At 34.6% G+C, this 16,607-nt stretch overlaps 1 protein-coding gene across 1 annotated transcript in view; it reads right to left on the reverse strand.

The window, feature by feature from the left end:
• LOC146321714 (uncharacterized) overlaps window positions 1-15,079 on the reverse strand; it is a 31,227-nt gene extending 16,148 nt beyond the window's left edge. The window contains 18 exon segments of the mRNA XM_084725853.1: window positions 319-362; window positions 687-969; window positions 1,656-1,699; window positions 2,485-2,761; window positions 3,270-3,313; window positions 3,681-3,966; window positions 5,815-5,843; window positions 6,200-6,482; window positions 7,737-7,780; window positions 8,681-8,969; window positions 9,331-9,374; window positions 9,694-9,976; window positions 10,415-10,443; window positions 10,801-11,071; window positions 12,034-12,317; window positions 13,233-13,292; window positions 13,963-14,087; window positions 15,020-15,079. Of these exon segments, the coding sequence (XP_084581979.1) occupies window positions 319-362; window positions 687-969; window positions 1,656-1,699; window positions 2,485-2,761; window positions 3,270-3,313; window positions 3,681-3,966; window positions 5,815-5,843; window positions 6,200-6,482; window positions 7,737-7,780; window positions 8,681-8,969; window positions 9,331-9,374; window positions 9,694-9,976; window positions 10,415-10,443; window positions 10,801-11,071; window positions 12,034-12,317; window positions 13,233-13,254 (2,556 nt within the window). The 5' untranslated portion in view covers window positions 13,255-13,292; window positions 13,963-14,087; window positions 15,020-15,079.
• Window positions 15,080-16,607: the final 1,528 nt, after the last annotated feature.

Raw genomic sequence — 16,607 nt, forward strand, 5'->3', positions numbered from 1 at the left:
TATCTTTTCACATCTAGTCGATTTTGTTATTTTTAACATTTGTCAGTTTGAAGATGTGTTTTTCTACAAGATCACCTAAGCTGCTGAAACATTTGGTAATTATCTTAAATTTCATTGCCTTTTGTTTAGGAAATGTCTAAAAAGTAATAATAATAACATTATTGAGCTCAGCCTCATCTCAGCTTTAGCTCAATTTAAATCATGAGGTTGGTTTAATTCATCATCATCTATCAGCATTAATGTTGATATCATTTAAACCTGCATATTGTTAAATAAAAGCTGTACTCTGCATGGTCAGACAGATATAACATTGCTCACTTTGTGGATCAGTGCAGACAGGTGTTCATCCACAGACTGTTTTTCTGAGGACAAAGACAGAAAATAAAGCAAATAAAATCAAGTGATTGACATCAGGCAGTGCTGCTTTGTGAAAAAATTATAATACAGAGACACAACACAAAATTAGAATCAAACCTCATTAACAGTTACATACAATATATTTTACCCTCTCTCCTAAAATATTTTTCATACTTCACATTAGTCGTAAAATATATTTTGATGATTCTTTTCTTTTCTTTCTTTCTGTATTATAAATCTTATTTATGATGTTAATAAAAGAAGACAGATTCTTAACATATGAGACACATGTTAAGAGACAGTTTAATGTTTTGTCTTTATTGTCTTACTCTTAGGTCTTGAGCTGCTGTCTGACAGCTGCTGCACCAGATCAGTCCTCTTCATCTTCTTTAAAACCTCCTTGGTCATGTCCACAGACTTTTGGCCATTATGCTGCACCATTAAAAACACTGTGTCCTGCATGTCTTCTGTCCTCACCAGCTGGAAGACTGAGTAAGGTGTGTGGAGGTGAAGTGAACGTGGGAGGGCTTCTTTAAACATCTCAAGCTCTCTGTCACTCAAATCTTTCAGTGTTTCCAAAAGCAGCTCTATAATAGACGTCATCATTTCCACCTGGTAAAATTCAAACAAAATGTTCATGAGGTAAAAGTGTAATTTCATTACCTCAGATGATTAAATATTTTTCTGTTCACATCTCATTGATGTGTGTGTTTTAGAGTGAATGTGGTAAATACAAATTATGTTTGTCTAACTGAATAAATATAACTTTTTTTTCAATCTGCTTGTATGTGTACACAAAACATTAAGACGATTTACTGTCCTCTTTTACAAATATTTTATTTTCATAAGAAGCTTCATGACTTAATTTTACTGAGTCTAACTCTTTCAAAGACTGAGCTACTGAGCTGCTACTGTGAAAAACTACAATGAGTATCAGTTGAATCTCTTTTCCAAATATAAATAAGTAAGAAACACGCAGATTTCTTTCTTTCTTATATATATATATGTATGTATATATATGTATGTATTATTGAATTGTTATTTCTGTTAAAATTACAAAAACAATTCAAGGAGAACGTAACACCAGTAACATTAACATTATTGCTGAATAACTTCAATACATAAAACCTCATGTGTACATTATGCAGCTTCATCACTTCAGTTCTGTGAGGAAACAGGAAAATAAAAAATAACTGTTTTAACCATCAAGTATAATGTTTAAGATAAAGATTTTTACAATCTTTATCTACTAAATAAAAGCTGCACTGTGTAAAGTCAGAGTGATATAACATACTCACTCTCTGGATCAGTGAAGGCCGCTGTTCATCCACAGAGTGTTTCTCTGAGGGGAAAAGAAATTTTAAAAAGACTTACTAATACTGCAAATACAGGTAGTTAAAGATTTTGCTGATTGGTTGTGAATGTCTTATTACAATATGTACAAACCTGAAAAAATGTTCCCCCAACTGACGTGTTTCGTATTTTTACACAATAAAATATAAAACTTACTGAGAACATGCTGGCTGTAGCATTACAGCAAATATGTTTCATATTTCTCTTTTAAATCTAAAGGACTCCAATAAAAAAGCCCTGCAACAAATACTACATTTGTAAATATTATAGTGTTCAAATTCTGTCAAAATATATCATATACAATGCTGTAAAATTATAAGATTCAGCGTGTCAGAGATGTGTGTGAGGGGCTTTTTTTGCCTTTATTGATAGTGACAGCTGAAGGTATGACAGGAAAGGGGGTTGAAGAGACAGGGGATGACACGCAGCAAATGAGCCGCAAGCGGGATTCGAACCAGCGGCCGCTGCAGAGGACTAACAGCCTCAACACATGGTGCGCATGCCCTACCGACTAAGCCTCAGTTGCTTCTAAAGCACATAAAATACAAATAATTCACAGCTGTGAAAAAACACTAAAATCTATTCAGTAGTGACATCATGAAAATCAGAGAGGCTCCATTCAACTCAGTGATTTCTGCAGGTAAAGTTAAAAATGTGGGGTTGTTGCTCTGGTCCCTGTTTTTTCATATTTCTCATTGATAAATAAAGTTTGAATCCACACACATACGACACATATCATTCTGTAAAGTGTAAGTTTTGTATTATTTCTCTGACCTTTGAGTGCAGGGCTGGCTCCTGACAACCTCTGTAGCAGATCAGTCCTGTTCATGTCCATGAAAATCTCCTTGGTCACCTGCATTGACTGTTGGCCACAGGTCTGCATCATATGAGCCACTACGTGAAAACTTCCTGCCTGCAAAAGTGCAATTTGAGGGAGGCTCCTCTGGAAACACGTGAACTGGAGGAACCTCTTGAATTTCTGGAGCTCCTTGTGAGTCAAATTCTCAAGTGTTTCCAAAAGAATCTGTTGAACAGGCCTCATTGCTGCATTCTGAAAAATTCAAAGGATACATTAAGCAAATCTCTAATTTATCAAGTGGGAGAGTATTTATTTCTATGCATGCATGTTTTAGACAGATTGTGATGTTTTAACAGTTGTTTTCTCTGCATAATCACTCACAACAATAATACCCTTGATAAAATGAATTCTATTCATTACTTTTACGTTGTTTGCTTTAAAAACTCAAATTATTGTATGTAGCAACATTAAAGCAAAAGATGATGCCCTTTATCCTTTCTAGCCTTTAATTCTACTAAACTACCACCTGATTGAATGCAATATATTCTTTTTAAAACTTTTTACTTGACTTGACATTCAACATTTCTATCAAACATCAGTGATGGAAAACATTATTACTACAGAGCTCAACATTGACACTGTGAGATATCAAATAAAATCATTTAGTTTGGTTTGTATCTTCACTTATAATCTTCAAGTTGAGGATGTTTTCAACCTGCATCTATTGAATGAAAGCTGTGATGAGTAAAGTCAGACTCACTCTCTCAAACTGTGCACGTCGATGTTCATCCAAAGAGTGTTTGTCTGAGGAGAAAAGAAATTTAAAATGGATCATGACAGGATGATAATCTAATCAAAAATCTTTAATAAAGCCTAATTGATTTACAAGCAAATACAATAAAACAAAAAATGATGAATGAAGCTTTAAAAAGCCCTGCAACAAATACTTAACTAATTAAACATTCAGGTTTTGTTAGACTGAGAGAGTCATTGATTTAATTATTTCATTGATGATTTATTAATATTTTTTATATTCAACAATGACGATGACACAGAGTTTGAACTCTAAAAGATTTAATGTTTTTAGTATGAATTATAAAAATGTTTAATAAATACGATTAGACATTTATGAGACACACATGTAATGTGACCACTTTTGTCTTTGTCTTACCTTTGAGTTCTGAACTGGGCTTTGACAACTTCTGAACCAGATCAGTCCTGTTCATGTCCATGTAAACCTCCCTGGTTAACTCCACAGACTGTTGGCCGAAGGTCTGCACCATCTGATCCACTATTTGTACTCTGTCTGCTGTGTGTCCCATCATCCATGGGATGTCTGGGAGTTCCTTCTGGGATAAAATCAACCGCAGGAACCACTTGAAATCCTTGAGCTCCTCATTTCTCAAATCATTCAGGGTTTCCAAAAGCAGCTGTTTAACAGCTGCTATTGTTGTGACCTGAAATAATCAATACATTCATGGGAAATAATTTTAGTCCAATGGAACAATTACAAATGTATGTCTTCGCAGTGAATCAAATGAATCACAGTGGCTCAAAAATCATTTTATTCTTCTGATGGATAAATGTGTCCAAGTTCTCTTTACTTTTGAAGAAAGAAGTCAGGAATAATGTACATGCTGACACCTCTTCATCTCATCCTCAGTAGGAAAAATAAAATAAAAAAAAATCTATCTATCTATCTATCTATCTATCTATCTATCTATCTATCTATCTATCTATCTATCTATCTATCTATCTATCTATCTATCTATCTATCTATCTATCTATCTATCTCATTATTCAAAACTTATTGGTTAATTAGCTGTATTGAGATCAATCCTCCATCTCAGACACCAGCTGTCGAAGTATACAGAGGGTGAGTCTAATGCAGCTAACATGAGCCATGCTACAACTGCTGCTGACTTGACAGCTACAGGTAAACACCAACGAGAGAAGACACAAAAAGATTCAATGAAATATGTGTAGTAGGGGGTCTATACACACACACACACACACACACACACACACACACACACACACACAGGCGCTGACTGGAATTGAACACTGGGGTGTAACAGAGGCACACTATCTCAATGTTTGTGGGTTCCGAAACTTATCACTTTAGTGTTTTATCTGCTGGTAGTAATAATTATTATTGACGCAGATGAACGCTATTTCAACATTAATCAGCATTATAATAAATAATATAAATTGTGCAGGCTCCATGCAGCTTGACCTTCACTGCGACTGCATGAAAGGATGAAATGTCAAATTCAGCCTGTGATCTGTCACTGTCTGACTGAACAGCCTCATGGAAGTGATATTTTACAATTCATCAGATTTTAAATTAAGAAAATTTGCTAAATCAAGTCATTTGGTGTTTTCAAAGTCATGTTATTGAGCTCAAACAGATTCTACATTCTGTTCGGATCACACCGTGTGCACTTCACTGTTCAACATAGCTGGTTTAACAAAGTTAATGATCACTGAAAGTTAAAAAGTAAAACTTTAAAAAAGCTCCCAGTCACTTGTTGTGAGGCTTTGATTGGATTCTTCAGGAGATTTTGGTGTCTTTCTTCAGGGATGGGCACTTTTTGCCACAGCCAACTGCTGAAGGTAAATGCATCATATTCTATTTCACCCAGGTGTGTTTTGGATAAAGTTTAAATCCACTGTTCTTGAAGCGTTGAGTTTTCACCTGGAATTTTGTCTGAGATTCCAAATGTCACAGCAAACATCAGTCCAGTGGATTTTATTCCTCCAGCACAGCACACATTTTATATCTTCTTTGTTTAATATTTGGAAGTATTTCTACACAAAGCTGGTGGCAGATGTCGTGTTGTGTGTTTCATTCAGATGACAGAGCAAAAAGTTACTGTATTAACTGCATTAATGATCAGAGCTGTTTGAATTCATGGCACTTTGTGATTTTTAACTAATTAGTTAAAGCGCTCTTTGTGCTCATCTGGTAACACATAAGAGCAAAAAAAAACACACAAACCAGCCCACATGAAATTAAATCTTAAGAATTATATACGTAGCACATCCTGTCAAATGCCAATAAAAGTTATTAGTCTATGGCGATTGCACATTTGCATTTTTTCCTGCTGTGCGTCTAGATTGTGGGTCGCTGCACCTCTACCTTCAGCTTTGGGAGGGCATTAAACCCAATGTCCACCCTGTAGGTAGCGCCTATACATAGACATATACATATACATACAGACATATATCATTTATTGATTTTTAACCTGAATCTGTTGAATGAAAGTTGTGTTGTATAAAGTCAGACGTGTGACATTACTCACTCTCTGGATCAGTGCAGAGTGCTGCTCATCTGAAAAGAGAAAAGTGGTAAAAATCCCTCATGAGAGATTAATTTAACATGTCACAGTAAACACTGTTATCAAACAATATTGCTTTCTAAAAATTTATAAAACACAAAATTACAATTAAACCTCCTCAACAGAGACATATGAAATGTTATTTTCACCTCCTCTCCCAAAATATTTTTTATGCGTCACATTTGTCATCTAAAATATATTTTGTACACCAGATGATGTGTCTTTTTCTCTCATTATAAATCTTATTATTTATAATGTAAAAAGAAGAAGACATGGCTCATTAACCAATGAGATACAAGTTAAGGACCAGTTTCATGATTTCAAGATGTTTTTGTCTTTACTGTCTTACTTTTGGATCCTGAGCTGCTGTCTGACAACCTCTGAACCAGATCAGACCTCTTCATCTTCTTTAAAATCTCTTTAATCTTCTTCACAGATTGTTGGCCAAAGGTCTGCACCATTAAAAACACCGTGTCCTGCATGTCTTTTGTCTCCCGCAGCATCCATAAGGTGTTTGAGTGGCGTCTGAGTGTTTCTTTCTGGAGGACGTCCTTGAACTTCTTGAGCTCCCCACCACTCAGATCTTTCAGTGTTTCCAAAAGCAGCTCTACAACAGACGTCATCATTTCCACCTGGTAAATTCAAAGGAAATGGTCTCAGTTTGGATGATTACAGATTTTTCTGTTCATATCTCATCAATATCAGTGTTTTAGAAATGTGGATGTGGTCAGACTTCATCAGCCACATCACACACAGTGATCTTTTTTCTGTTAACAGGTTTATAACTTTTTATTTGATTTCCTGTGAAGACTTCCTCTCTTGAACACAAGACAAACATATTAGTAAATTATCATTAAATGAGAGCTGTACTGATTGGAGTAGTACTGCAAATAAATTATTTATTATTTTTCAATTCATCCATCAAGTTTGTTTTATAACGTGTCAGAAAATTGTTATAAATACCTATGTCAAAGATATTCAGTTCACAAAGACAAAGAGAGAGAAATTTATAATTTACAGCTGGAACCAGAGAATGTTGTTTGGTATTTTTTTTAGAAAGAAAAATGACTAAAACAATTAATCTCTTACCAAAATAGTTTGTGTTAGGGCTGGGCAATATAATGATATTATATTGTATTGTGATATGACACTAGATATTGTGATGGATTTTGGATATCGTTATATGGTGATATGTCAGAAGTGTTGTCTTTTCCTGGTTTTAAAGGCTGTATTACAGTTAAGTGATGTAATTTGTAGAATTTACCAGACTGTTCCAGCTGATCTATTATTTGAGGCATTATATCCACATTACTGATGATTATTTATAAAATAATCTCACATTTTGTGAAAGCACCAATAGACATCCCTGTAATATTGATGCAATATAATATATATAATATAATATTATCCCCTCAGCCACTTCCACCCTTTAGAGTACACAACATATCAGTCTTAACTTAATAATTATATTATTACTATGATATTATGAAACTTCACTATAGTGAAGTTTACTCATTTCTGATTTTTGTTTTCTATAATGCAGCAGGTCTGGAGCTCTCACATTATAAAACCCTACATTTCTACAGGACAGGCTCTTCTCTCCCATCAACTGTCTTTTCATCACACTTCACCTCACACTCATGCATACACACACCCTCACTACTGACTTCACTGATAACCACACCTCATTGTATTCTTACTTTATTTTGTTTAATATTATCCTCTTTATTTAAATTTATTACTTATTACTATCCAGAGTCTCCCTCTCTTTTATCATGACTACAGACCCAGGTTGTGACAAATAACAGATTGATTTTCTGTCAATCAACTGATCAATTAATTATTTCAGCTTTAGTTTAAAGTCAGACAGATGAGACATTACTCACTTTCTGCATCAGTGCAGGATAATGTTCATCCACAGAGTGTTTCTCTGCAGAGAGAGGAAAAATAAAAAGACTCATAAATGATTGATTTAACATCAGGCTTTATAATCAGACACTGTTAGACTGTAAGAATTATAGTTTGAAGGATTCACTACAAAATGTACAGAAAATCTGTTTAATAGTAACATCATAAAAATGAACCAGTTTCACTTGATGAACATGATTTTACATGTTATTAAACTCTGCTGAAATATCATAAACTGAAAACTAAATTAAAATTACTGCAGGACTTTATGAAACTTTATTCTGAGTTCAATTAGTAAACTATGTTATTTTGTTTCATGTTATCAGTGTTTAAAGTGTCTTTACTTTTCATAGAGGTCCTACCTCCTCTGTGGTATTCACACCAAATGCTTCAGCTGATGTGATAATAATTGTACTTTTAAGAATATTTAATAATTCAACTTTAGGTGTGTGAACTGAAGGCAGGAATAAGTCATGGTTACAGAGATCACAGAGGAAACCTAATTCAGCCAAATTCCTATCAGGCCTTAGACAAGATTGATAAGAATGATCTCAAAATGCACAAATTCACTGGAACAAAAACCTAACGAGAACATGTGAGCCAGTACAAATACAACATTTACTAAAAAGGACCAAAGCCAACAGATTCATGAATCCTTCAGAACATCATTACTGTAAAGTCAAAATCCAAACCATTCATTTAGTTTTTCTGTATGTACAAGGAAACAGAGTTTGTTAAAATTGTCACTTCAAAGTTTAAATACTAATTTTACTGATTGGAGAACATGTTCCCTTATTTTTAAGATGGCAGACAACTAACTCTGTGAACTTCTGATGTTCAGATTTTCTTGAGACTGTTTGAGATGTGTTGATTTAACTCACTGAGCTACAATTAATATTTTGCTCTACAAATTAAAAGATACCTTTGGGTCCTGAGCTGGTCTCTGACAGCCTCTGCACCACATCAGTCCTGTTCATGTCCATGAAAATCTCCCTGGTCACCTCCACAGACTGTTGACCACATGTCTCCATCATCTCATCCACCAGTGTCTCTGTCCAGTTTGCCCACAGCAGTCGACTCAATGAGGTCTGTGGAAGGTTCCTCTGGAAGAACGTGAACTGCAGAAACCACTTGAAGTTCTTCAGCTCCTCGTAGCTCAAATCATTGAATGTTTCCAAAAGCAGCTCTTTAACAGCCCCCATTGTTGCCACCTGGAAAATTACAGTATGTTCATGAAGAAAATATATTATTTCTTCACTGGAAAAAATAAACATTTATCTTTTCACATCCAGTCGATGTTGTTATTTTAAAGACTTGAAAATTTTAAACCCAAGCTGCTGAAACATTTGGTAATTATGTTAAATTTCATTGCCTTTTGTTTAGGAAATGTCTAAAAAGTAATAATAATAACATTATTGAGCTCAGCCTCATCTCAGCTTCAGCTCAATTTAAATCATGAGGTTGGTTTAATTCATCATCATCTATCAGCATTAATGTTGATATCATTTAAACCTGCATATTGTTAAATAAAAGCTGTACTCTGCATGGTCAGACAGATATAACATTGCTCACTTTGTGGATCAGTGCAGACAGGTGTTCATCCACAGACTGTTTTTCTGAAGACAAAAAGAGAAAATAAAGCAAATAAAATCAAGTGAGTGACATCAGGCAGTGCTGCTTTGTGAAAAATTATAATACAGAGACACAACACAAAATTAGAATCAAACCTCATTAACAGTTACATACAATATATTTTACCCTCTCTCCTAAAATATTTTTCATACTTCACATTAGTCATAAAATATATTTTGTACACCAGATAATGATTCTTTTCTCTGTATAATCTTATTTATGATGTTAATAAAAGAAGACAGATTCTTAACATATGAGACACATGTTAAGAGACAGTTTAATGTTTTGTCTTTATTGTCTTACTCTTAGGTCTTGAGCTGCTGTCTGACAGCTGCTGCACCAGATCAGTCCTCTTCATCTCCTTTAAAAACTCCTTGGTCATGTCCACAGACTTTTGGCCATAATGCTGCACCATTAAAAACACTGTGTCCTGCATGTCTTCTGTCCTCATCAGCTGGAAGACTGAGTAAGGTGTGTGGAGGTGAAGTGAACGCGGGAGGGCTTCTTTAAACATCTCAAGCTCTCCGTCACTCAAATCTTTCAGTGTTTCCAAAAGCAGCTCTATAATAGACGTCATCATTTCCACCTGGTAAAATTCAAAGAAAATGTTCATGAGGTAAAAATAATTTATAAATATATTTTTCTGTTCACATTTCATCAATGTTTGTGTTTTAGAAATGTGGATGTGGTCAGAGTGCATCAGCCATATCAAACAAGGTGCTAATACAAATTATAATATTGAGCATATATGTATATTTTTTACAAACTGCTTGTATATGTACACAAAACATTAAGGTGATTTATTCTCTTCTATATGTATTTTATACATTTTAATGCATGAATATAAAACCTCATGTGTAAATTATGTAGTTTGATCAGTTCAGTTTTTGAGAAAATGATTTCAACAAAATCAAAATTTTGTTTGTATCATGATTTATTATGTTCAAGATGAAGACGATTTTAGATCTTCATGTACTGAATAAAAGCTGCTCTGTGTAAAGTCAGAGTGATGTGACATACTCACTCTCTGGTTCAGTGAAGGCTGCTGCTTCTCTGAGGGAAAACAAATTTTAAAAAGACTTCTTAGTAATTTATGAAACATCAGGCTTTATGAACATTTATAATACAAAGGCTTTCATTCCAAAGTGACACAACAGTGACATAATAACACTGTATGTAGAGATAATTAAAGATGTTATAACAGTGTTGAATGGTTGTGGATGTTTGTTATTGCAATATGCACAAACTTAAAATGTGATTAAAAAACAATGTTCCTCCAGCTGATGTACTTTCCTATTTTTCCCTAATAAAATATAAAACTTCTGAGCCTTGTGTGTGTGTGTGTGTGTGTGTGTGTGTGTGTGTGTGTGTGTGTGTGTGTGTGTGTGTGACAGTTTTGTGTGTGTTTACCTTTGGTTCCCGAGCTGATGTCTGAAAATCTCTGCAGATCAGTCCTGTTCATCTTCTTTAAAATCTTTTTGGTCAACTCCACACACTCTTGGCTGTACGTATCTACCATCAGCTCCACCACGTCCTGTGTGTTTGTCACTTCTTGTTGCCTCCTTGAGAAGAGTGGCAAACTTTTCTCCAATTCAATGAGGGACTTGAATTCTTCGAGCTCCTCAGAACTCAAATCATTCAACGTTTCAGAAAGCTTTTTCTTAGCCATCATTGTTTCTACCTGTGAATTTGAATTTATAGTAATAATGTTTAATATCGTGGAACATTTTAAGTTAAACAGGTTCAATAATTGATCCTAACAGAGCACCATATATCATTTAGTTTGCTCTGATAAATATTGTAAACACAATAATACTGATCTTGACTTGACCAAATTTAGTTCTGTGCGAGAAAATCAAACCTTCACAGCGTCTCAAGCTGCATTTCTGTGTATGTAGCAACATAGGGGCTGAGATTTGGACAAAATAAACTTTTACATTAAGAGATGTTAAAATAAAAACAAGTGAAACTTTGAAAAACTCAGCAGGTGATTTTGAGCATCACTACATTCATATAGGAACAAAAATATTCTGCCTTCTGCAAAGTAGAGTAGATTTTGAACCTGTATACAGAAGAAACATTGTATGTGTCTTGTATTTTTTCTTTTTAAAAATTTAATAACAAAACCAGCTCAGGCTGTGCTGCTGTATTAAATTCCACAAAAAGCAACATGATGTCCCACATCAACCTACAGCTCTCATTATTTATCAGGCTTCAAATGAGGCTTCACTTTCACATGATTTCTCATGACTCAGTAGTACAATAATATTCCATATATCCATAAATTCCAAGTAAAACCCCAAAGCAATAAAGAAGACTGGATTTATACTTTATCTTACAGTAAAGCATGGTCATTTTAACCTGCTAAAACATTTATCATGGTAATGACAGTATAGCAAAATCTGTGTCGTGGGTGAGCGTGGCACCGGTGACATCACCAGTACACCGTTCACTCATACTGTTGATTTTTATAAAATTTAAGTTTGGCTTATATTCAGAATCTTCTATTTGTGAACTTTGCATCACATTCACTAAAAATTCTCAATTTCATTCACTAACTGAGCCTCTTTAACAGTGCTTATATGCAAACTATGATATCCACACTTCCATTAGAATGTTTTATATAACTAAAGATTTACTCACCTGCACTTTATCCAAAACATTTTCATCTTTCTCTCCTTTGAGGTCAGCAATGAGATTTGGCTCATTTTCCTCAAGGATTTTGTAGAAGACATCTTTGCAGTCTGTACCAGCTTTCAGGAACGTAGAGCAGAGTGTCCTCATCTTCTCCTGAGAGGTACGTAGAGCCCCGATTTTATCATAACTCTCCTGAGAGATGACTTTTCTGACGAGGAGTTCATCCAGAATTGGTGTAACGTTGCTCACCCTCTTGATCAGCTCCAACTGATGTTTATCTACAAAGTGCTCTGAGGAAAGAGAGAAAAAAGACCGATTGGATTTAGAGAGAACATGAGGCCCAGTTAATAAACTGGTTTCATTTCAAGATGTTATATAACTTCTACTTTTTAATTCTACATTTTAACTACATGTGGGTTCAAGGATGAGTATTTACTGTTGTTACAGAAAGTGACGGGTATAAAATAAAATCCAAACATGGATGGACATTGTTTCACCGTCTGTCCACCTGTGTCTGATTAGTTCTTTGTCTATTTATTCCCTGTGTTTCTCTGTTTCTGTGTCAGTTCGTTGTTGTCCGTTGTGTTTCATCCTGCCTACTCCTGGTAACACCTTCTTGTGTTGGACCTGCTATTTGTTTTCTTGGACTGTTTTTTGTATTTTGCCCTTTGTGGATTCTTTTGTTTTTCTGGACTCTGCTTGTGACTTGACTGCATTTATGCAAACTTTTGATCATTTGTTTATTATTATTAAATGCATTTGAACTGTTTCAACTGCGTTTTTGGATCCAAAAATCTTGTTTTATCTTGACATTCATAACAATTTATCCATCTAGATTGTTTTTGTGTGAGTTGCAGATTTTTGGATATCAGCCATAGAAATGTCTGTCATCTCTTGAATATAATGGAACTAAATGGAACTCAGCTTGTGGTGCTCAAACCACCAAAAAGGTACATTTAAAAACTTTAACAGCAAAGTCTTCTTCTAGAAATCATGACCTGGTTACTCAAGATAATCCATAGACCTTGTTGTTAGCACTTTCATGTCTGGAAGATTCTTCTGTAGAAAGAAAGTAGTTCCTACTTGAAACTGCTCAATTCAAGGTGTGTGGCTCTGGTTTTGTACAGTAAAAGAAGAGAAGAAGTGGGAGACACAGCGTCCATCTTTATTTATATCATTTGGTGATATGACTGTGTACATAATACCTGTGCACCTACCTTCTGCCATTGTAATTACATCAGTTGCTGCTGCTGAGGATCAAGAAGCTGTAAAAAATATGTAGGGAAAGTTTAGACTTCAGAAAAATGTTTTTTCTTAGACTTTGTGCGTACCTCTGTTAGTTCATATACATTTAAATGAGCATCAGAGAAAAGAAAAAAACAATATATTACAACAGGTACACTCCAAACACTGTCAGGCTCAGTTACTAAAAAATCTATTGAAATTCAAAGTGCCACAAAATAATGTATAACAATAATGCCAGTAAGAAAAAAGCTTGTAAATGCAGTAGAAATAAATATCCTGTGGCAGGATAACCTGCAATTTTGAACTGATTCAGCCTGAACTGAAGAGACAGTTACAGGACAACCTAGTGATTTAAGTAGGTCTGCAAGTAGTTATTATTTTTCATTATAGATTGATCTGCTGATTATTATTCTTAATTAACTGATTATTCCAACATATGTCAGAAAACAGTGAAAAATGCTCATCACTATATTCATCACCAGGAATAAAAGTGAATCCAAAACCCAAAGATATTTAAAAGGCAGTGATATGAAAGAGTAAATCCTCACATTTGAATTTAAACCAAATAATGTTTGACATTTCTGCTTTATAAATGACCTAAACAATGACTGCTTATTAAAACGCACACACCGTATCTCACGGTAATAGCAAAGTGTGTAATGAGGTCGTGTGTGGAGAAGAGAGAAGGACCTGTCTGCAGGGAAGATGATGAAACAACACAATGTGTGGGGAGTCTGTACTGTGTTTAATGAAGGAATCTTCTGGTGGGCAGGCTGGGCCATATACAGGAAAGGAAGGGAGAGCACGCCAGTTTCCTGCAAACAAGAGCCTGCATAATATTTCTGTTTTTCACAAGGAAATGTGTCATTACTTTTCTTCACTGAAATATATGGAGACAAATAATGCAATGAAACTTTGCAAGTTAGCAGAGGATCTTAACCTTACAGAGAACCCCTATAGCTCTATGATCTTATTCCCTACTGAATTTCTTTTATTTATTTATGGACCTTTATTTTACTAAGCTTTATTTTCTTATTACTTTGACTATGATCTTTTCATCCACATTGTGTTTATATACCCATTTCTAGGCTTAAGAAAAAAAAAAGATCCTGCATAAAATCTGGGCAATACAGTCCTTACTGTATTACCACCAGTGCTGGCCTCCCTTTTTACACCCAACAAAAAAAAGAGGGAGAGAGAGAGAGAGCGAGAGAGAGAGAGAGAGAGCGAGAGATCTCGATGTCGACGGATTTTAACTCAAACCATGAATCATAACAAAGTGTTTTTGTCCCTAAACCTGCCAAGATTTTATTCACAGCTTCGTCAGATTATAAAACACAGTTTTGCACACTGTTCACAATGATAAATAAGGTTACCTTCTGGACATAACTATAAAAAGGGAGTAAAACTATGAAAGTGAAAGTAAAAATATATCAGGCAAATGCTGACTTATTACTGTTTTAAATGTTTTAAACCGTTTAAAACCTACTTGTAGCTTCAGTTGTTGTTGCTTTAATCCGCTCACATTAATAGCAGACATTCGTTCATCTCTGTATTCAAATAACTTTCAGCAGTGATCCGCTGATCCGTATTAACGTAAAGTACGACAACTTTAAACAGAGGAAGTTTAAAACAGCCACATTTCTACATGTGACTCGTTCAGCATCCTGAAGCCAAACATAAACTAGTCTCCTTTAATGTAAAGTAAAACAACTTTATAAAAGGTGGACGTAGAAATTTGACTCACCTGATGTCTCTCTGTCTGATCCCTCGTTTGTTAGTCTGTTTGTTCTTTGGAGATTTGACTCGTCCAGTCTGTAGTTCTGTACAGTCAGTATCCTCCCTCTTTACTGATCAAACCAACGCCCATTTTGCTGCACAGCGTCAAACACTGGACAGGAATAAATCAAATTTCAGCACTGATACTTTTTAATTATGGCTTAGCATTATTTTTTAATTCTTTTTTTGAAAACTATCTATCGCAAAAAAGGCTTATGAAAACAAAATAATGATCACTTCACATAGAAGAAAACCAAAAAGTGCTACAAATCTTTGCGAATTAATGCCCTTTTCATTTTTTGAACAATGATAATGTAGATGTTCGTTGTAGTGATGTTGACAGATTGTTCCAAACAGATGGCCCTCTGTATTTCATATTCATGTATTAAGAGAAGTCTGACAAAATGGATGATCAAAGTTGAGTTTCTTGTACAATATAATATATAACGTAAAAAAAATTCTCAAAAAATTAAACTGTTTTCATGTCCCCCTTTGTGATAGACACTGTAGATCTGATATCTGAAGATATTCCTGAAAGACAAAAAAAAAATTGTACCTGAAATCAAACACACACACACACAAACGGCAAAATACCCTTTCAGATATTAAATTGTGTTGACACATCCACATTTCCTTCATTTTCAAACTTGTAACCTTGGATTTTTATTTGGCATATAATTTTTTTACACAGAAAAAAAAATAACCATAAAGCAAGAGGAGCTTGTTTGCTTTTAATCTTTTGTGGCAGAACAGGAAGTCTCATATATGTGGACCTGGAGGTCTGCAGTTGGAAATTTTACAAGAACAAATGGTCAAAATATCACATCCTTCCATGGACTCCACCATCAGATGACAAAAAGTCAATGTGTAGAAAATGAATTAAATTAAGTAGCCAGAGCCTGTGTTTTCTACAGAGGTTAAATATTTTTATCCTCTTATCTTTGTCATTCTCAAAACTGTGAGCCAAGCAGATATTTTAAGATCTCTCTGTGGTTCTGTAAGATCTTTTCCTCCAGACCAGTCACAAAACAGGAAAAAATAAAAAATAATTAAAAATAATTAATCACTATTTTTCACATATTTTCTCAGTTTAAGGCACAGATGATTTTCAACCAGCATTGTTAAGGAGTTGTGTTGTGTGATGTGTCTCATTTCCGGATCCGCGCAGACTGTTTCTATGAAGAGAGAGTAAATAAAACCAAATCAGTGACATCAGATCATGATCAGCTCTTAACTTTTCATCAGTTGGTTTTTAAGAAAATCAAATTAAACAACATAAATGACAATAAAATCTGCTCAAAAGTGAAGCCTAGAGCCACTCTGTGAGGCTGTATGTTGGCACAGCTAAAAATGAATTTAAAATCACAGAATTATGTTTATGTTACATGTTATTATGGTTTGAAGTATCTCAACATGTTAAGCTGATGCTTCTGAAGCTGCAACACAATGAATAAAAAATCAAATTGGGGTAAAAGCAGCCAAATTCAAACTGTGGACAAAATGTTTGCTTTGTTCTAATAAACCAGAACATGTAGGTAAATAACTGAGGCCAATGT

This window comes from Lutjanus erythropterus, chromosome 9 (genome assembly GCF_056507025.1).
Source record: "Lutjanus erythropterus isolate fLutEry1 chromosome 9, fLutEry1.hap2, whole genome shotgun sequence".
Lineage (NCBI taxonomy): Eukaryota > Metazoa > Chordata > Actinopteri > Lutjaniformes > Lutjanidae > Lutjanus > Lutjanus erythropterus.